Below are 22,303 nucleotides of genomic sequence, written 5' to 3'. Positions count from 1 at the left end.
GCATTGACTGCCCAGCAGTGGGGAGTGGAGCACGGACAGTGCCTTGCTTTCCTGGGCAGGCTGGAAACACATCCCATCCCTATTTTATTAGATCTGGTTGCCACTCCATCGCCTGTTTTACTTTTTTAATTTAAAAAAAACCAAAACATACCTCAAACCAAAAAATCAAAACACAACAAATAGAAAGGAGTCTCAACAATCAGGAAAGTCGATGGCTCCCTGATTTCTCCTGGGAAAGAAGGCACTGCCTCTTTTTCTCTGGATGGGATTTGAGAAATAACAATGCAAATATATTAATATTGCATGGTCGAGGCTACTTTCTATTAATATGCCATTAATACAACAACCTTTGCACTACATTTAAAGATCATGAAAATCAATATTTATTCTGAGGTCAGGGGAAAAAAAAATCAATCTTGCAGTAAAATGAGTCATATTTAATATATCCTATCAACATAATTAAGTTTATACATAAAAAGTAGCACTGATATGTGAATAATGAATGCCATGACAGATGAGTTTCCCTTCTTGAACAACTTCAAGTGGATAATCTCAGAAATGGAAAGTCTGGAGTGATTTATATATATGCACCTTCTCATCAGGTAACAGCCATGGCAAATATACATACACTAAAAATCTTGGTGCCTCAAACCAAGCCATCCAGACTGCTCCACATGGATAAAATGAAACAAATATGAAATTATTCCTATAAGGTCAGGCAGTGGCCGAACCAGGATTAGGATCCCAGGAATTACTCCCATAAGGGGAATCTTCCTGATCCTCTTCTCTGCTCTGAGCACTAGACAGTCTGCTCTCCCTGCAAATACAACCCATTCCCACAACACCAATAAACTTACATTACCTCTTCACACATTTCTGAAAGAAAATAAAAATGGATAAGAAACCACTTTTTCTTCAGTGGTCAGCAATTATTGCTTTCTAAAGGCATGAGCAATAAAACCTCTGACATCCAAGAGATGAGGAACACGCCCAGGGTCTGACCATCTTTGCAGTTACAGTGATAGGAACAGGGAGTAACATCTCATCCCAACAGCCATGAAAATGATGAGAGAGCAGCATTTTAAAATTAAAATAATTCCTCAGTGAGAAGACTCCTGACCCTACATTCTGTAGCTCGTTCAAAAGCCAGGCATTCCTTCTTACCTTTTTCAGGGCTTTTGGTGCTTTTGCTGCCAGGAAGTTTGCCTTCCTTGTATTAAGTTCCTGTTCTGGTGAGTTCAGGGTGTAGAGCTGGCTGCACAATTCCATGGGATTGGTAGCAAGGTGAGTGTTAAGGGAAGGTAAGTTCCAGAGGCTAAAGTGGCCCCTCTAGAAGTGTGGGAGTCACTCATTCAGGCTACTTTACACTAAAGCAAATGTCACCTATTGGCACTGTCACTGTACTTTAACAGCACTTCTCACATAATTTGTATATTTCAAATGAAAGTTCCCAAATCTCCAATCTTTTGTGTTTTCTTTAAAGAGAGGACTAATTTCTTACCTGCCTTTTACAAGTCTCTGCTGCTTTCCTCTGATCTGCTTAACACATAAACACCTCTAATAGGTTGAACTTACTGTGAGATGCAAAATGCAGGAGCTGAATACACGAAAAGCCTTAATCAGTCATGAGTTTGGTAAATGATGTCTCCATGCCATCCATATTGAGTGTCCATTACTCCTGGACATAGCACATTAACTGACTCATTAGCTATTTCAAACCATATGGACTTAGGTTTGGGTGGGTTGCTCTGATAATATCCTGAGGTGAGCTTCCTAATTATTGCAATTACGTGATCTCAATCAGGGGGCCAGCCACACAAAATAGAGTCAGGGAGCTCTGAAATGGGTGTCAGCGCACCCAGACAATGACTGAGCTGAGCAACACGGCCCCTGGATGTTGGAGCTCCCTGGATACTGCAAGAACTAATTACTCCCAAAGTTCTGAGGAACTGGCAGGGAGCATGGCAACAATGGAGCGAGCACGGCAGGAGCACGGGATCTGCACAGATGCAGGGACACAAATAGATTTCTCAGCATAAACTGAGAAGCAGTCTGAAATTTGATGCCTTGTTGTCAATGCTCTTAATACAGAGATGTTACATCTCTGGAGTAAATTTAGCCATGATATTTTAAGCATCAGTGAGATCTGGAGCAAAGCAGGGGAATTGAATGTGGGAGTGCTAAAATGCCAGTGTTAAATACCACAAAAGAATCACAATGCAACGGTGAGAGAAGCTACAAGTGCTCACCTACTGCAGGAAATTTAAGGGGCTTTGTGCATGTGACACTGCAAGATTTCGTGTAATTGACTGCAATTCTTTATATTCAACCTTAGGTTTGGGCAATGAGAAGAAAAAATTTAAAATAAATGGAAGATGGACGGAATGTTTAATGTACGGTGCTTTAAGACAAAGACAGAAACAAATACAGTTTCAGGACAGGTTTGATGTCTTATTAAACACTTAAAGAAAGCACTGATTCCCTGAGAATCTCACCACACTCTATAAATTAAGCCTGTGAACAGCTGATTGTTACTCTCCAGAACATATGCAAGAAAGAAGTTGAACTGGTAGGATTTGTACATTTTTCCTCTTATTAGCACACTCACATTTCTACTAGGATTTTTGAATTTGGTAGTAGTAGTAGCTATATCGCCTTGAAGGGAAATTGCTTCCATCATAATTAGGCTTCCCTGAAAAACCCAAACAACAAAACCACCCCCACAACTGTAGTTGGTATGGCCATTAATCCCCTTTATCACCTCCCCAAACTGCTCATTTGTAGTAACTGTGGGAGGACACCCGGCTTTACTGAACCTGCCTAAATGAAGATCAGTTTTCTGGGATTCTGCTAATTGGTTGATAAGCAGGGAAAAAGAAAAAAAGTCCCATCTCTAAAAAAAGAGGATTTCTTAGTCCCATCCACAAAACATGAGAATGTGCTACTAACAGGGTCAAAGGCTCTAGAATCAAGTTCCAATCTGCTTAGAGCTTTTCTGAGGTAAAGCCCTTGGTCTTTACTAATTTTTAAAAATATGTATGTGTTAATTTTGTGTTTTAAAGTGTCTGAAACCAAACCATAAAAATGTGCTGGTAACACACACCTTTTTGTGGGCCTACTAGTTATGGTTGTTTATTAATAAAAATCTGGTCCTAAAGTATAACGTCGTTCTTCAGGAGTGGCCTGGTATGTGCAGGAACTTTTCTTTTTAATATTTGCTTTTTATATTAGTCACATGACTAGTTTCTATTACATTCCTGAGTGGTTGTCTTTGAGGATTTTAACTTTTAATGACTGATAAAAGCTTGAAAATTTTTAACTTTGCATCTATTCTCTCATTTAAAAAAACAAAAACACCACAAAAAACCACACCAAACCCTTCCCCCCCAAAAAAACCCAAGCCTAGCAAACAAAACAACCTAACAAATCTACAGGTATTTCCTCACAACTTGTAGGATAAATGCCTTAAACCCTCTTATACCACATTTTAACATTAAATTGCACAAGTTGTGATAGAGCTCTAAGTTATTAAGGATGGTTCACTATTTCTCAACTCCACGAATTATTCATACTTAACCTGTCTGTTTGGTTTTTTTTCTTCTACCTCATCTGATTTGTTTCACTTTCTTATTCTGGTGAAACTTTGTGGGCAGGGAAAGACCTTGGAAGCAGGAAGCCCTTTCATAATACTTTCATTTCAGTTTAATTATGTGGATATCTCTTTGCAACAGATGAGAAAAAAAATTTTCTCCTTAAACAGAGGCTTGTCCTCTGATTCCCAGACAACTATTTTGAGGTAATTTTCTTCTGGAAAGATCCTTTACCCAGGTAACACATAACACTGACAACGGTGATGGTTTCTTTGATGCTGAACTGGGCATCTGTAGTTGCTTTTTTAAATAAACCAAACAACCCCAACACCACCCTCCTATGGTGTGTTTTGACAATGGTTGCAAAAGGGAAAAACTCTACAAAACGCTTTATCCAAATTTTGATTTTGCTCCCTTTATGGCTGAGCTTTCTGCTGGTGATTCTTCAGCTGGTCTTTTATCTATCAGTAACGATAAAACCACAGAGCCTGCCAAGACTGATGAAGCCAAAAGGATTGTTACATAAAAGCTTAATTTACTTGCAGCAATATGGGCTTTGCAGTTGTAATCTGTGTTACTACTTTTAGGTTTACTTGCAAATTATGTGGTTGCTGATGTTTTGAATTTTGCTCTTTTAAAAAAAAAGATAAAAGTCCCTTTATAAAAAAACCAAATAGACTTAAACTTTTACGTTTTATGCCCTCTTTTCTGGAAAAGGACTTGTCATGGTGTGGTGGTCTCCACTGAGGTCTGCACCTGGGTGAATGGACCCTATTGACAAAGCAAAACTTGCACAAAATGGTGGTTTGTGATCAAAGCTATGCCCTGGGATTTTGGGGAATTAAAACTCACCTCACACTGTCCTTTACTGCCAATTTACAAGGGGATTGGGCTGATGGACTCCTGGGTCAGCTGCATCTCTCCTCTGTCCCTGCCTGGAACCAGCCTGAGGCGGCCATTACCTCTTCCACTGAGCTGTTCTGGGGTGAGTTCCTGTGTTTCTGGGTGGAAATTGTTACCCTTGACCTCTGCCAGGAAGATCCTGAGGGAAAACCGAACTGGCCTGAGTGAGGCCTGGTACTGTGACAGTTCTGTGATTTGGCTGAACCTCCTGAAAAGCTGCACCCCAAATCCTGTCAGCTGAGATCTTCTTTTTTAACTCAGGCAGGAGACTGTCTGATCTCCGACTTCTCTATGCACGAAATAATTTTTAAAAGTTCCTCCCTCGCGAAGCGAGGCCTCAGAAGCGGGAGAGCGGGAACACCCGGGGCTGAGGCACCTTCGCGGACGCCATCTCCCTCTGCTCCTCCGTCCCTCAAAATCTCCCTGCTCCATCTCCCTCCTCTTCCATTCCCCGTAATCTCCCTACTCCGCCGATCCCCATCTCCCTGTCCCCGGAGCGAGGTGCGGCAGCTGCCGGGACACGGCGATTCTTCGACTGCCCGCTCCCCGCTCCGGGCCCCTGAGGGGAGGCGGTGGCGCCTCAGGGCGGGGCTGAGGGGAGGCGGGAAATGGCGCGCGCCCCGCCCCGCCGCGCGGGGGGCCGTGAGGAGGCGGCTGAGGGGGTCCCGGCCCGGGCAGTCCCGGCCCTGCCCCGATCCCCGCCCCGATCCCCGCCCCGGGTTTCTCGGCGGGAAGACGGCGTCCCGTTATCCGTTCCTCTTCCTCCTGCTGCTGCTACGGAAGTGCCCGGCTGGGAAGTTTGCGGCCGGCGGCGGGGGGAGGCCGAGAGGGCTCTGTGGAGGTGGGTGAAGGGGAGCGGGCTGAGGGGCATCGCCCCCTGTCCCTGCTCCGTGCTGGTGGGCAAAGTACACCGAGGGGTATTGTACCTTCTGGCAGCAAATTTTCAACAAACTTTCGTTTTCCCATCCCTCAAGGTACGATGCCGCCCAAAGGTCCCGCCAGAGGCAAGCTGCCAGTCCCGCTCCCTAAAGACATGATCCTGAAAGACACCGAAGGGAAAACCTGGAGACTGGGCAGTCAGATCGGCCAGGGAGGATTTGGCCTGATCTATTTAGGTAAAATACTGCTGACAGTTAAGAGGGTGACTTGCAAATTTCTTTGTAACTTCCTTAACAGGAAAAGGCAGTAACTTTAAAAAGTCTGTTTTACATGCTATTGGTGATCCTTGTTCGAGTGTGGTTTTCTGAGCTGTTGTTCCTGTCCCTTCCCGCTCATGATGCAGCGTATTCTCCACGGCCTGTCCAGCTCATTTTGCTGGATGCTGATGTGCTTTTCTGTGGCTCTTGAGTGGGGCAACCAAGGTGCCACTGTGTCAAACACCACCAAAGAGCACTGCCAGGTGATGCTTTTCAAAGTAAAAGTGCTTTTCTTAGCCAGGGTTTTGGCCTTATGCCAGCCTCGTGCTCTGTAGCCCTCTTTCGGTTTCTGGTTATTGGAAGTGTTGTTTTCTGGCCAAGAGTAAATTAGTTTTCATCCAGGAAATGAAGCAGTAACAATACTTAGCTGGGTGCTGCCTCTGAATTCCCATATTTTCAGCAGAGGTGGAAATGGTGTTCTGCATTTGCTGTGGCCTAGATAAGTTTCTGTGTTTCCTTCAGAAGAAGCCATTGCATTTCAGTCAGTTTGTGCTCTCTGAAGAGTGAATACTTCTGAAAGGCAGTTTGTAAAGCATTCTGGGTCACTGCAGAGGATGTAATGTATGTTACTGTTGCTGGTCTCTGCGAAAGAGCAAATCCTGTGTTCAAGGCAGTATTATGAGCTTGGGTGGTTTGGCTTTTCTTTTTTTCTTGGCAGCATATAGAAACTATATGTCTGTTTGGAACTAAGTTGAGCTTGTATGGAGCAGTGAAGAATCACCTAGAAGCAGTTTACTGCCTTGTCCCTGAAGCCTAACATGATCTTTTTAAGTTAGAGTGATGTTAATTCTATTTGGAATATAGGTATCAACTCCATAGGAATAAGGCATTAAAATTAATTAATAATTAGTTAATCAGTTAATTACTTAGTTAAATTAGTTCATTAATAACTAAGTACATAGTTAAGCTTAACTTAATAAGCAAGTCACTCCTATACACAAACCAGCTTCCCTTTATGCAGAAAATAGCTATACAGACAGCAGCAGCACATCCAGGAGATTCCTGTAGTGAGGTTTCTGCTTTGGATTCCTATGGCATTTCTATAGTTCACACTATTCCTCACTGCTCTGCAGACAGAACCAGTGGGAATGACAGGGGTTTCAGCTAACAGAGGAGATACAGAAGCATCAGAGGGTAGGGCACTTGTTAAGAGTATTTATTTTTCCTTTTGGTATATCCTATTACCTTGTTAAAACCTTTGAAGCATTAGTTGGTTACATCTGAGAGATGCAGTGTGTTGGGCACATGAGAGGTGTTACCACGAGGAAACAGCTTGGCACGAGCTAAGAAGTGAAGGTGTCTCTGAGTGCTGCCATTCCAAGACAGAGGAAGGAAGATGGGAACCTGCAGAAGTCTCCCACAGACAGAAGGGTGTGAGGGAGCTGGGGCTGCAGTGCAGAAAGCAGGTTTGTAGTGGGTGTAGCTCTCTATGTGTAACACATTAGTGTTGTGTTCCTGAGTCACTCAGAGCATAGCTCTGTCATTTCCTGTTGCAGCCAAATCTCACTGGACCTTGAGGGTGGCTTAGCACGTGGGATTCACACAGTTCCATGCAGATTTGAGTTTTCTGCCTGATCACAGAGCCCACCAAGGTGATTTCTTATATTGAGGTGTTTGTTGCAGGCTCCCACTGAACTGAGGTGGAGAGCAGTCAGTGGATTAAAATGAAAATACAATCAGGGACTCTTGGTATTACTAGTCTGTGTTTTTTTGTAAGTGACAGCATGGCTGAGGAAATGCAGCTGCCACTTTTGTAATGGTATTTGTGTTCATTTAATCCCTTCTTTCAGGAGGAACAGTGAGTGCTACCTGCAGCACTGAACTGAAGGCTCAGTTCCCTTTGTAGCTCATCAATTAAAGAGAAAATGGACATTTATCCTTAAGTATTGACACTGAAGCTTCTTATTTTTTTGTCCATCTCTTGATCTCTGATGAGTTTATACTAAAATATACCATTCAGCAGCTTTTTGGGGCCTTGATGCTACAAAATCCAGCTGTCTTTGAGACCCCAGGGGCATGAAGTAGATGACAAATTTTTGTGATTAAGATGCAGATGCTTGGAGACACCCCCTTTTCTCTGTGCTGTTCAGACCTGGTTTTAGAACATCTGGAGCAAGGTGTGAGAGGACCACTAAGTTTCAGAGAGCAGCTCACCCTGAAAGAGCTCTACAGAGGTGGGAGACAGGAGGTTCGATTGCCTGCCAGGTATGAAGAGCACAGCCCTTTTATGAAAGTAAAGGTTAACTTTGCCAGCTATAGCTTTTAATAAGTATTTTTACAGTAGCAGTGTAAAGATTTTGATGTGGTTGTTACAGCTTAATTTCCCATTAAGGGTATTCCATAGTCCATTAATCTGTAACAACGTTCTTGAGAAATTTTACGGTATCTCTGTAAAAACTATTTACTAGGGGTGCATTTTGTGGAATAAGGTTCTGTTCACTAAATCAAAACTGCTGAAAGCCATTTACTGACCCTGAGTCCTAGGATGCAAATGTAGGGCTTCAGAACTTCTAACTGTTTGCATGAAAGTTTCCACAATCTTCACGTTTGGCCCTGCCTCTCCAATGCTTTCCCTGGTTTTCTGATCATTCTATCTCTTTCCAATCCATTCCAAATTTTTGTGTTGCTGGTGGTGATTTGCTTTCAGGCACCTCAGGTAGAGCTGTTATCCCTTGGATAAGGGGAGCAGAATGAAGAGCACCTGCAGAAGGCTGTGACATTGGTGGTGTAACAACTGGTTTGGAGCCCTGTGGAGAAGAGTGGAAAATGAACCAAGAGCTGAGGAGCCTCACATTCTCTCGTTTATCTCTCTGGTCACAGCCAGTAATTAACACCAATCTTTATATAAATCATTCTCTAGTCCTGCTGCAAGCACTCTATTAATGCACAATTTGGAATGAAAATTTAAATGCAGAAAGGTCACACAATGTTTTGTTAAGGTTCCTCTGTCACAGTGAAACCTCCTGCATGCAGCACTATCTACTTGCAGGCTTCTTTCTCATGGAAAGGAGTGGTTCTGAAAAATACCAACTTTTTTTAAATTTATGTACAAATGTTTGTTAGATGGTGTCTTTTATGATAGAACTTAGTACATTGTAAATGTGTTTTAATTTTATGAAGCTCAGGAAAATAAGTATTGATAAAGTCATCATTGAATTGTGTCCTGCTTGGAGATCAGTATAGCCAGAGCACTGTCATTTCCTTGTGAGTTTTTTCCCCTCATGTTTTCAAGGAAGAGTGAAAGAATTTCTTCCTGAGCAGTAAACAGTGATTAAATAGGTGAATATTGTCTTTTAATATTAGGAGTACACTGAGCCCTGCTACTGGTGGAGGTAAGGAGGAGGTCTGGTGTGGCCTGTTCTTTTAAGCTTGGGTCATAGTGCAATCTAACTGCTGGCATTCTGGGAATCAGGCTGAGGTGTGAGAGAGATTTTGTTTCTGTTTCAGACTAATTTCCATGGATAATTTGTATAGTTATGAGCAGGGGTGTACCTGTCAAGGAAGGGAAGCATTGATGGAAGTACACTTGGTCCTATTGTTCATTCCTTGGTTTGCCTTGGAAGCTGCTTTAGCAATTGCTTCTGAAGAAACAAGGTTCTTCAGCAGTTGCCTAAATTAAAATAATGCAGCAAATTAATTAAAAATGCAGTAAAATGATACCAAAAGACAAATTCAGCCTGATTTTTATTAGCTCAATGGAAAGAAGAATCTTCATAGCAAAGCTCTGTAATTAAAAGCGCTAGCAGGTAACTCAGGTTAGGGATGGATTTTTCTCAACTTCAAGATGTTGACATGCATTGTACCTGCAGATGTGAACCTTAGTGTGAAAATAAATTTGTTAGTAGACAAACACCATTTCAGGAAGGGTCAATGTGCAAATAGAAATACTGCAAGCACCCTGCTTGTAGGCAAACTAAATCATAAACTTAGCCTGATTTTGCTACTCAGATATTACTTAGGGCTGACTACATGGTACAGGACCTGCACCATCTGTCAAAGAGAAAATACTCCTTGCCTTTACTAGTTTTTGCTGATGAGTGCTTCCTCTGGAATCTTCACCCTTCTTCTTTTCTTTTTCTTTTTTGGTGCTCTCTAAGCTGAAAGTCTTAACTTGAAAAGTGTAATTCATTTTTGCACAGTAGTCTAAATCCTGAAAAAAGAGATCATTGTTGTTACACTGTAGTGTTCTGCCATGTCCTGTATTGGGAATTTTTTTTCCATATGCTGAGTAATGCTGGGAGGTCAGGAGAGCAGTTCTGATTGATTTAATTTATTTATTATTTACTTTCAATGGGGGATGTAGGAGGAGCTTTGGAGGACAGCTAAGGTACCTGTTGCCTCACAGAGGACACTCCTTCAGTTGTCTTTGGCACCTGTACCCTACTGAAACTGGCATTGTATCTTCTGAGTGGGCACCATGTCAGACCAGCAGATGGGCTGCAGCAGAATCTTGCCAGAAAACAGTTTGTGCATCAAGTTTTAAATATTAGAGGCCTGGGCTCCCATCTGAGAGTGCTGTAAGAGCAGGCCATGCAAAGCTTTTCTGCCTGGGGTTAAAGGATGTGTCATCCCTATTCCAGCTTGGAGTAATTAACTTTGAAAGTCAAACAATTGGCTTCCATTGCTGTGGAATACAGAAACTCTGGTGAGTCAAGATTAAGGTTTCACAGAAGCACAAGTAAGAAATGTAGTGAAATTTCCTACCACTACTGAATGCTCTTAACTTGGAGGTATTTGGAATTACTGCAGAGTAGTTGAGCAGTTGAACACTATTTTGTCCCAAAATCAGTTTAGTTTAGTCTTGTGAAAGATGGGTTTTATGGAGGGTTATGTATCTGGAATCTGTATAAAACCCCTCTACATCCTTAAAGCTACCTGGAATAAGAATCCAGAATAAAACCTGGTCAGAAACACTGCTCAGCAGAGTCTGTCCAGGAAATGATGCTGCATCTGTAAAGTAACAGAGAAGTAGGTCTTCCTTAGGCTGCATTAAAAGTGGGATGTAACCACCCTTCAAACACTGTCTCAGTTCTTGGGAACTACTGGATGGTGCAGTGTCAGGGATAGGGAGGCAATGTGCTTTGTTTGCCTTTAAACATTTGCCTTAGCACCTCCCCTGTGTAGGAAATAGTTGTAATTGTGTTTAATAGCAAATCTTGCTTTTTATTTGCTTGTGTACATTTTGTTTTTAGTAATTCTATTGCTGCAACTTGGATCCTTTTTTTAATCATTAGATGCTCTGAGCAACACTCCTTCCCTGCTTTTACCTGTTGAATTTAACAGCTCTTGGCTTGACTTAACCATGGTCAGAACTTTTCCAGCTTTTTTATAGGTAACCTTTAACTTCAAAAATGTGATATGTTTGAGATTAGTTTTGATTTCTGCAAAACTTAAGCTGATCTCAGGATTAGCTAATGAATGGAACAAAGCAAAAATAAAATAGTAGCAATAAAATACTTTTATTCATGTTTTCCAAACAAATATATCCTCAAAATATCCAGCAATGGTAAAGACACCAGCTGTGGGCAGGAGCGGGACTGTTCTCCCGAACTGCCAAATCAATGCTGTTTTCTTTTCCACTGTGTAAACTTTGTCAACAAAAGTGGTTCTGTGAGAGCCATTGAAAATATTTCACCATATTCCAAATGTGGCTGCCACAAATTAACTGCTAAAACTACAACAAGCACGTTTGAACTGGCAAAGGGAACTGGCACGTTCCTCTGTCAGGCTGCAATTGTGCTGTGTGGTTGTAGGAAATGGCAGTTCAGCCACAAACACCCTTTTGTTACCATAGCTTGTTAACATTTAGAGAGTGCCATTAATTAAGGATGTGGCACTCAGCAACAAAAAGGATGAAATTCATGGTTGAAGCGGATGATAATGCCATAACTGCTGTGCTGGGTGAAACCTGGAAATCCTGGACATGGGTTAATTCCAGGTGAGATTCTTGTGCAGGCACAGCAGTGGGAATTTGCTAGGATGTGACTCTTGCTGCACTACTTTGTTTCAGAGGGCATTTTAAAGCTGTGTGCTCCTCACTGGCGTGGTAGCTGTGACTGGGGGAGGAAGGGAAAGCAGAGCTGTGCTCTTTGCCCTCTGCAAATGTTTTGTGAGACTTCTCTTGGCATGAGGGGGAAACAGGCACAGCCTCCTTCACAGCTACATCCTGCACCAGTGCTCCCAGCTATGCAGACAATGGTTTGGGTTGTGTGCCTGCATCAACACCCTCCTCCCCAAATGTCAGGGGTTGTGCATCTCTAGTTGATAAAAGCAGCATAAGCTGGGAGCTTGTACACTTGTTATGCTATTTTAAGGGGTTTTTTTTGAAAACATAATCTCACCATATAGTGCTCTTGGTACCCTCTGTGAGTACTTATCTGCCATCAGAGACCTCCTGCCTATCAGCACTGATCTCCTGCAGAGTCTCTGCTCACTGTCCTGCAGTCTAGCATTTAACTGATTGTAATATTATAAATAGCCATGTGCTACCACACAGAACGAGGCTAGCACATGGCTAATTACGAGTATACAGTAATTAACTATGAGCTAAACTCGCAGGAGAGTATGTGGTGGTGGTCTATGAGGTATGTAATCAGACTGTTTGTTAAACCTTGGGAGCCTTTCCAGTCTGTTAAGTAACTATACATAGTAATGAGACAATTTTTAAAAAAACCATTCATGTTTATTTATGGACAAAAAAATTGTCTATTTTCTGAGCTGTGACTGGAGTTTTGCTGGTTGAGATCTGAATGGGTAATTAAAGTGATGTAACAAAAGTACACATACAACTTCTGCTTATCTGTATGGAAGAGACTGATTGTCCCAGCATTATCTGTGTGAGAAATTTAGTGTTATTCACAGGGACTGTTGTGCCTTGTTCCATGTGTGTGCAGTAAAAATAACACCTTTTCTCCTTTTGGATGCTTGAATGTAACTCATTTTGTGGGGCACCTGTTTCATTATCTTGTTGAGCTTTGACTTTTCTCCCTTTTCACTTTGTAACCATTGCTGGTTATGTTTGGGGTTGTTTTCCTTCAGGAGCTGCTTTCAGTGTGACTCTGAAAGCATCCAAGCCAGCACAGTGTAAGAACCATGGGGGTGAAGCCCTTTTGCTGGGCTACCTCCTGTTAATTGCTCTTCTTCATTACCCTGACAGCTGTTACTCTGTTCCAGATTACCATGAATGAGGCCTCTCTTTATAAAATGTCAAGAAGTCTGCAGGGAAGTTAGATCAGCCTCTTTCAAACACATTCAAATTTGATACTTCCCTGCACCTATCAAACCTCTGTTAAGTAACTTGGTATTGAACTACATTTCCTTATCCAGAGGTTCTTTTCTGATCTGTGCCAGTGAAGGGAGCACATTAAATTCTGTTTGGATAATGTAATGTTGTTGAATGCAGTGAAAACATGTGGGATGTGCTCCTTTTACTAATGTCTTCTATTGACACATATTCTATATGTGGCCCAGAAAAATAAAAGACACAAATGCCTGTGCCTTCATTCCCCCTTCAGTACCATAATATGGTAAGAATAAAATGTACCAAAATTTCCCTTCTAGTAGATTTAACATGTGTTCTGAATGTGGCTGTTACTTGTGTGAATCTATGGATAGTTCACACCTTCCAGAGCCACGGTTTTAATATTTTGATTTTATTTTAGTGTGTTATTAGCACAACAGCATTCACATGGGGAAGTGTCAGTGGGGAGCCTGTGAGTGTTTGGGGTGTGTACACTGCCAGATTCAACCCAGATGCTGAATAGAGTTGAAGGAAGATGGCAGCTGGAGGACTCTGTTCATTGTAGAAGTATTTTTATGCCCTGAACATCAAAAAAAGTAAGCTTGGATGGTTTGATTAGATCCAAGTTTACTTGATTTTTATTATGCGGATAAAAGGGGTCTATTTTTGTGTGTGCTCATGGTTGAAGTGTTTCACACCTGGACTGTTGTTGGTATTTGATCATTATCAGTAGTTTGAAAGGGACATTTATTTCCTAGGAACTGTATTCTTTTTACCTTTTTTCAGTGATGATTCTAAAAGATGATTTAGTCTCATTAAATTTTAATCCCAGTGTAGCTCCATGTAGCTTCAGTAGTATCAGAGAGAGCTGATAGTTCTCTCAGGGTCAGAAGAAAATAGGATTGCATTGTCTGTGCACAGAGGTTCTGTCTCCTGGGCTGTAATTGGCACATGTGGTCAATTATTGTTTTGAAATCTCTACTTGCACTGAGAGGCACAATCCCTCAGCTCCCCTTTAGGCAGGTGGTGGCTGTGCTATGCCTAACTTAGGCCAGTGTCTAAATAATGCCAGAATAGAAATCAAGGTTCTAGGGCCAAATTAATTTGTGATAGAGGAAAGCAGACAATCCTGTCTAGAGGCATAATGTAGGTCAGAACTTTAAAGTGGTGTCTTTGTCACGACAGTAGATTGACAGCAACCAAATACAGTGGTTTTCCAATTGGCTGGAATGACTTAAACAGCTTCTGTCCTAATGGAATAGCTCATTGTGGTGCAAAGTGCACTGAGGACACCCTGCTTACTCCTTAATTAACATCCAGGGGAGCCTTCTGAAAACATGGCTTAAAACTGCTTCTCTACTTGTTGATTAAAACTTCTCTTGTGTGTGTTGGTTTTGTTTTATATTTCCTTGAACTTGGCAAAGCTCTGACCTTTAAAAGCAGGAATTCAGACTATCTTTTGGTGTGTATTCTTGGTTGCCTGACTCAGTGTTAGCACAGTCTTTGTAAATGGAAAAAATGTATTTGCAATTACATTTTGTTGCATACAGCTTGATCTCCATCTCTTTGTTCCTTTGCAGCATCCCCTCAAACTCAGGTTCCTGTAGAAGACGATGCAGTGCATGTCATTAAAGTGGTAATGTGTAGATCTCATTTCTAAATTGTTCACTTGCATACAGTTCTTTCTCTTAATTTTCTATCCTTATTTTCAGCTCTGGGGCTCTATTGCATGCTTGTGGCTTTTGGTGCTTTGGGTTTTTTATATCCTTTCCCTGCTTGGGGATATATTTGGCATTTCCATGACACACAATTTTTCCTTGACTTGATTTTTTTCCTTGATTACAGCCCCTCAACAGTTTAGTGAAGAAAATTAGGCTATGACCTCAAACACACCAGCTCCCCAATATTTCTGAAAATAGCGTCTTAAGCAGTATCTGAAAGAATCTGTGTTGATGAAAATGTGTTGCCAAACAACTTTTCTTTTTGGCTACTTAATAAAATTAAATGTCAGGTCACATGGGAGATGGGAGAAAAAAAGGGGTTTCATTCTCCTGGTATTTTTTATATGCTTTTCTTAAGAAACTCTTGTCTTTCTAATGCCTTTTATGTTTATAAAATAAATTATACCAAGTCTATTTGTTTCTCAACAGGAATATCTTGAAAATGGCCCCTTGTTTTCTGAGCTGAAGTTTTACCAGAGGGCTGCAAAACAAGAGCACAGTAAGTAATGTCTCAGCTCTGACTCAGGTAGATGTAAGGACAAGTTTGGGTTTAACTACTTCTGCTAAGACCTGGTGCTTTAGAGCTTGAAAGCCAGCTGATTTTATATACCTTGAACCAGTGGCAGCTGGTAATTGCTGTAGGTTTTGTTACTTGGGTGTTGTCCTTGTCCTTTCTGGTCAGAGGGGAGACCAGAATCCAGCCAGCCAGAACTGGGCCGCGTTTATTATGGGAACACTCCAGAGACAAGCCAGCCCTAGGACAGAGAAAACACCCCAAACCTGGAGGTCTCAGCTGCCTTTAACCCAATGTTATGTTCTTATTATTATTACAGTAAGAAAATGGATGAATCTCAAAAAAATAAGATGTTTAGGAATTCCAGTGTTTTGGGGATCAGGCCTGGCTGAGTACAAGGGAAAAAGGTAATGACATAAATGGTAACTAAACCTCAATTTGACTGACAACCCATTTTCAAATATGAAGATTTAATCCTTTCAATCTGACACAAACTTGCAATTATTTCTTAAAGGATTACTCCCTTTTCCATATTTCCTGATAGCTACAGGTTCATGGTCATGGAGAGACTGGGACAAGACCTTCAAAGAATCTTTGAAGATTGTGGAAGCAGGTTTAAGAAGGAGATTGTTCTGCAACTTGGGGCACGAATGGTATGCACAGAGAGACAGGAAATTGCTGTGTCTCAAATTTGCTGAGTTCAGCTAGAGAATTACCTTGCTAATACAGTTCCTTTAGGTGGATGCTGAGTTTAGAATTAAATGTGTAAATGTTATGTATTTTCTTACTTCTCTGTGTTATTTTAGGAAAAAAAAAAAAGGTGTTCAGTAGAAAGTCAAGACTCCCCTACAAACTGAAATTTGGTCAAACCAATTTTTTTTCTAATAGGTTAAAACACAGACCATCCACTTCAACTTGTGTGTCTAGACTGAGATGTGTAAGCCTATTCTCATGTTTCAACATGTATTGATTTTTTTTTTCAGTGTCTGAAGGGTATTGTATTAGACATCCATATTTGTCAAAGTTCACAATTGCATGCCTGAATGCCAAATTTTCAGTGTGATTGCTGAACACCCTGATCACACAGGCCAGGGTTTGGCCAGTTGCAAATACCAGTTTTGTTTCCAAATGGCTGTAGACTCACACATTCCAAAAGAAAGTTACATGTGTGCTCCTTTGTAACATGATTTGTGTTGTGAAACACTGTGAAATGTTGCTATTACTGAGCAGAGATGGATGGAAAATGGAGCAGAAGCAATGGTCTGAAGACAGAGAAGAGGAACTCTTAGACTGGATGCATCCGAAGCATCCTTTTAACCTAAATAATAATATTGTTTTAAAAACTGAAGGGATTTCATAGTCACATAATTGATAAACTTGTAACTCTCTTTGTGCTCTCCAAAAGTCAGGATTGGGTTGTCCTTTGTATGAGTTGCCAAGCACAAATGTGTTTTTTGATAATAATTAGAGCTATTGTGCCTCAGCAAGGAGCTGGAGGTGTTGATGCAGTGTGGCTGGGACATGAAATGCTGGTCATGGAATAACTGGCAGAATCAAATTTATGCCAGACCTTTAGAACTGATGGAGAACTTTCTAAGGGCTTGGTGTTCTCAGCATCTCCTCTGGTGTTTCAGTACTGGTTTCATTCTTGCTGTGGGATTTAGAAGCTGGTACTCAGGTAGTTACACAGGGGTATCTCAGGCAAAGTATGGCTTGTTTATGCTTTGCCATCATTAGTCCAAGCCAAATTTGTCAGCTCAGTCTGTAAAGCCCTTCATTCCCCTGGCTAAGTGGGAAATATTTGGTGGCAGGGTTAGGGGTAGAGTGGAGAAGATGATGATGTTCTGTCCTCTGTTCTAAACTCTTTCCTAGTTGGATACTTTGGAATACATACATGAAAATGAGTATGTCCATGGGGACATTAAAGCAGCAAATCTTCTTCTGGGCTACAGCAATCCACATGAGGTAAGTGTGTTTACTTATCTACACTTCTACTCTGCTGTTTATAACCATTGGAAAGTTTTAAGTTTTGCAAATGTTTTCTTCCACAAGTCACATATTAAAAGGAATTTCTGCATGAGCATTCACATCCCATCACAACAGATTTGAGACTGGCTCTGTGAAGCTTGGGGGCTGAGAAAGAAGCAGGACAAAGCTGTGCTTGGTTCCCTCTGTGTTTTGCTGACTGGGATTCTGCTATAGATGGGTAAACTAATGAAGAGGATAAATTAAAGGATAAACTAATTGCTGCTCTAGGTTATACCAATTACAGGGTATTAGTAGAGATTAAAGATGTAGCCCATTGTACTTTAATTCTTGAAAGTTCTAGATTTCTAATATTGCCATGAATTGTTTCCATGCCCTAACTCCTGTCCTGCTCATTGTAGTGGATAGAACAGGTAAGTAGGATTAAAGCTGCTATTCTCCAATACTCTAAAGCCAGCCTTGAAATGGAAGTCTTTGGGTGAAATGTTTTAAAAAAAACCCCTTTGGTCCTGTCATATTCCACGTGCTCTGATGTTTTTTTTTTCCTTTTCTTCAGGTAATAAAATCTAAGTATGCTTTTTTAATTGGAAAAAAATCATTTAGGAAAAAAGGACATCTCCAACTTCACTTAAATATAATTAGCTGTAAGCAATACTTCTTTTAATTTTGGTTTCTCTGCTGCTGTGATAAAAAAACAGATCTTACAAAGCAGCTCCCTGCCATTGGAGGTGAACCATTCGAGTATATCTGCTCTTTTTAAAAGCGTCAAGTTAAATGGCTGAGTCAAATTTAACTTGTCAGCTTTCTGAAAGATATCATTTGAAAAGCAGCATGGCTGTTTCAGACAACCCTGGGTTTATACAGGGGGAGCAGCCAGTGCCTAATCACAGTTTATGGTGTTCTGCTGAATCCAGAGAAGGAGGCTCTTTAGAGCCAAAACGATCTGCAACCATTAGCATAACTCAAATGACTTTTCTTTTGTCTTGGCTATTGTGTGTTTTTATGACAGTAAGAAATGCTGCTGTTTTTCACATTGCAATCACTTTGGAAGTGTCCACTTAGGGTAATCAGAAAATGTTAAGGCTTGGAGCTGACTTGGAATTGGGCAAGTTGCTGGGTGATTTTCTGATTTGTTTCATGTGTTATTTGTATGAAGATTGTGCTGTACTTGTAATTTGCTTTAATGATAGTAAATTTGTTGGCAGGTTAAAAATAAGGTACTTGTGAGTTACTGGACAGAGGTTTTATTTTCTAGGGTTTATTAAATAAAAGAAATCAGTAGATGTTCCAGTGTGAGTAGCTCCTAACTCAACATATACAAAGTGTACATCACTGCTGGGAGGTTTGCTGTAGAATTTTGTAGCACCAAAATTTCTCTTCCACTAAAATTATTCTGTAAAACATTTTTAAAAGTTCCCATTCTAGTTCAGAAGTGCTAATGAGGAGAATTTCTAATGTTTGTTTGCATTTCTATGGTGTGAATTAAACATTCATTCCTGTATGTGTGAAGTGTTTGTGCCGCCTTTCTCTCTCTGCCAACACAGTGAATAGTTCGATTGTCTTGGTCTTGGTTTTGGTTTTTTTTTAAAGGTAAAATGATCAACCTACTCTCATAAATAAGGAGTGAGAGCATCTAGCCTGTGGCAAACTCCAACTCAGAAATACAAGCCCAGGGGCTTCTGTAGCTCCAGTGGGAGTTGGCATAATAAAATGACCTGCCTGACCTAACGATTTCTGTGGTGAGGTTTTTCAAGAATTTAATGCCAGTGGGTTCTTTCTCTTTATGATCTAGGATTTTAAGAGAAAATATATTAAAAGTGTTCCAGAATTAAAGAACCTTGTTTATAAAAGAAACCAAAAACTCATCTCTTAAAAATAAAATATACCTCTATTCAAAATATAACTCTGTAATTTGTTTTGGTAAAGAGATAAATCTCTGTTCAAAAAAACAGGTGTACCTTTATACTAAACTTTATCTTTTTTGCAACTGCAGAAAGTCAGTGACAAATTAGTATGTAAGAAAACACATCAACAGTTACTAAATGACAGAAAAAATGCAGTTTTCCTGTGTTTCTGCTGCTGGTCTCTCTCTCTCTTCTGTAAATTAACCTGGTGAATTTAGACCAATACAAAGAAATGATTCCCCTTTCTGAAAGGGTGTGTGAAATCCATACTGCTATCCCCTACAAATAAAGTAAAGGTGCTGTCACTGTGTGACCTCCAAATGATGGTTAGAAATGGGGAGAGGCTCCCAATGGAGTGACCTCCAAGAGCTGCAGATGTGCTCGGCAGGAGGCAGCGAGGCCATTCCCCGAGTTACAGGTCACAGGATCAATTCTGCAGTCAGTGGTTCTGAGCACGGACCTGCACAGGGACTGACAAAGCAGCAGTGATGGACTGAGGGGAATGCACAGCCCATGAATCTCACAGAGGCCTCAAAGGATACCTGAAGTCATCAGACCTATAAATTACAGGTGGAGCACAGTCTCGGGGCTGTGGAGAGTAAAAGATAATTTGGTGCATGGGCCTAACTGTATGATAAAGCAGAACAAGCAGCATTGATAGGGACTGAAAGAAATTCCAATCCATTAATATCATTTAAATGGTGATACTATTAACTGCTCATCAAACAAGTGCTTAAAATCTGCATTTTAAATAAGTAAGGTTTGGGAGAGCACCTCTTGCAGACAATCACCTTGTGGCATTTTTTTCCCCATGGGTTTTAGAGGCAGACATGTTGCAGGCTCAAGTCTGCTTGGGTTTAAAAGCTTTACATTTTAATTGCATGTGCACCTCACTCTTGATTTTAAGTGTTTCTTAGGCAAGACAGTTACATTATAGAACTCTGACTTGATTATCAGAGATGGAAGAATACAAAATTGTTTCAGAAGATAGAGAAATCATGCATTGATCTTATGGGAAAAAGTTGCATGAAAGCAATTGTGACTTCAAGCTGTTTTTCGTTGTGAGGTGAATTGCTGTGATTCCTGCTTTTCAGCCCACTGGGACAGACTAAAGTGTGGGTGAATTGAGAAAAATTCAAATCTTTTCTGTTCTCCTTCAGGGCAGAGATGCCCTGTGCCCCTTCCCATCTCTCCATTGGTAACCTGCTTTTGTTTATGAAAGGTGCTCTTTCTGTCCTAATCACAAACTTCACACTTCCTGTCCCAAAATCAGCCTCAGTCTGCCTTTACCCTTTTTGTAGTCCAGTGTCCAGCTGAACCTGACAGCTCTGGCCATTGGCAACCAATCTGCCTCTTATTAGTTGGCATCTACTTAATTATTTACAGGCATGATGTAAACCTAGGAATGGAAAAACACACAGAGAAAATCACTGTACTTCATCCTTCCAGCAATAAATCTCCTGCTCTGTCCTTCAGGATGAAGGGAATACCACAAGAATCCAAGGGCCAGGCTCATAACTACCCAGCTCAGTGCAATTAAATATCATCAAGTGTACAAGTTGTAAGAATTGTGTATGTTTAGCAGATATTTAGCACTTCAGACACCAAGCACTGTGAGGGAGTCCTGCACAAAAAGGGCAGAGGATGGCTGAAACTGTGGCTGGCTGCTTGTGCTCACAAATAATTATTTGAGCCTGTGATAATTCACTTGACCAAGATGGGCACATTTATGCATGCATGAAATTAAAGGTGAAGACTTTAGAAATCTGCCTCATGGTTTGTAACAAAAATCTATTAATAACAGACCATGCTAAGCACTGCAGAGCCTGGTGCAGACTGGGATGTGTAAAGAAGAGAAAACTGAGCAAAAACAGGAGTTAAAATAAGTAAGTGAGTGGGAAGGAGTGTGCAGTGTACCACAGCTAAACCCAGCTGTTGTGGGCTTATGTCCCTGCTGCACCTTCAGCATCCGTGGGATCTTTTCTTATTCCAGTGTCTTGTTTGTCTTGATTGCTCTGCTCTGTTTTGTTTTTTTTTTTGCTCTCATTTGCTTTTTGTTCCCAAAAAAAGCATGCAGGTAAAAAATATTTATGATATTGAAACACATACTAAAACTGCCATAATTTTTCTCAGTATTTTTTAATGCTCATCTGCTTTTCCCCTTCCCTATTCCCTTAAAAAATCCACAACAACTATAAACTCTAAATGAGCTACCTCTACCATGTTCTGAGCAAATTTGGAAGGGCATGCAGTATTACATTATCAAAAAGTGACAACTGGCTATAAAGAACTATATATCTTTTTAATGATGAAAGGGTTATAATGAGAATTGATGAAATGAAATTAATGGTAATTTAAAATAACACAGTCATTCTGATAATGATTGTGGCAAGGTTGTAACAGTGCCTTGCTGGTTTTGTACAAGCTGAAGGGGATTGATTTTTGTTGGTGGCCAAAAGGCTTTGCCTTGAGAGGCTGCCATGTTTGTGGAAAAAATCTGATGTGAAAATTATGGAAGGGAGAAATGGCCCAGCTAGAAAGAAGCTGAACTGGAACACTCATGGCCAACTCTTGAGGAGAACTGCTGTGATCAGGTGGCAGGATCACCCTACATGTGAGTGGCTTCTTTATTTCCATCACCAGTCAGTGCAGGATAACTTAAAGTTACTTCTCACTTCTAGAGGGTTTTCAGTATAAATTGAAAACTGCCCTGCTGATACAGCTACTGAAGGTATTTTAAACAAATCCATTGGTTAAAAATGTGCTGCATTAATGGGGCTGCCTTAAAAGTAAAAAAGTACATAGTTACTGTGATAGGATAAGTGGGGGTACTTTTACATACTTCAGGTTTGACTAGCAAATATTTGTGTCTGCTTTCTGGGTGGCCTGCTGTTGGTATAGTTTGAAAGATCACTGAGGCTGGGCTGTCACATGGGAGTCTCTATCACATCAGCTGGCATGCCCAGCCCAAGCCAGAGAGCTGCCAGAAGTACTGTGGGGGTGTTTTCTTTCCAAACAGTTGAAATCTTATTTTCATGTAAGGCATAGCCTTAATTTTTAAAGGTATTTTATCTTCCTGTCCATGTCAGAAACCTGTGGTCAAGTAAAATCCAAAGCACACCACTGAATCTGGGAAGAATGCACCTCCTAGGCTCCTCTCTCCTTCCCAGCTCACAAAGGATGCAGAAGACTCACAGAACTTGGTATTTAGGGTAGTTTGAGTGAGCTCTCTGACTGTGGGCTCAGTTA

At 40.9% G+C, this 22,303-nt stretch overlaps 1 protein-coding gene across 3 annotated transcripts in view; it reads left to right on the top strand.

Annotated features, from left to right (window-relative positions):
- Positions 1 to 5,160: 5,160 nt before the first annotated feature.
- The window catches only part of VRK2 (VRK serine/threonine kinase 2), a 36,651-nt gene continuing 19,508 nt past the window's right edge, over positions 5,161 to 22,303 (top strand). Inside the window, exons 1-7 of one of the 3 annotated variants that reach the window (XM_058836078.1) lie at positions 5,161 to 5,334; positions 5,468 to 5,608; positions 14,510 to 14,565; positions 15,080 to 15,149; positions 15,484 to 15,571; positions 15,709 to 15,817; positions 17,037 to 17,129. In XM_058836078.1, coding sequence (XP_058692061.1) covers positions 5,473 to 5,608; positions 14,510 to 14,565; positions 15,080 to 15,149; positions 15,484 to 15,571; positions 15,709 to 15,817; positions 17,037 to 17,129 — 552 coding nt within the window. In that variant the 5' untranslated portion in view covers positions 5,161 to 5,334; positions 5,468 to 5,472. The remainder of the gene's footprint in view (positions 5,335 to 5,467; positions 5,609 to 14,509; positions 14,566 to 15,079; positions 15,150 to 15,483; positions 15,572 to 15,708; positions 15,818 to 17,036; positions 17,130 to 22,303) is intronic. The other 2 variants (XM_058836077.1, XM_058836076.1) reach the window with 2 other exon arrangements.

This window comes from Poecile atricapillus, chromosome 3, assembly GCF_030490865.1.
Source record: "Poecile atricapillus isolate bPoeAtr1 chromosome 3, bPoeAtr1.hap1, whole genome shotgun sequence".
Taxonomy (NCBI): Eukaryota; Metazoa; Chordata; class Aves; order Passeriformes; family Paridae; genus Poecile; species Poecile atricapillus.
Note: the sequence above shows the minus strand (reverse complement) of the source record. Positions and strands in the feature narration are given on the sequence as shown.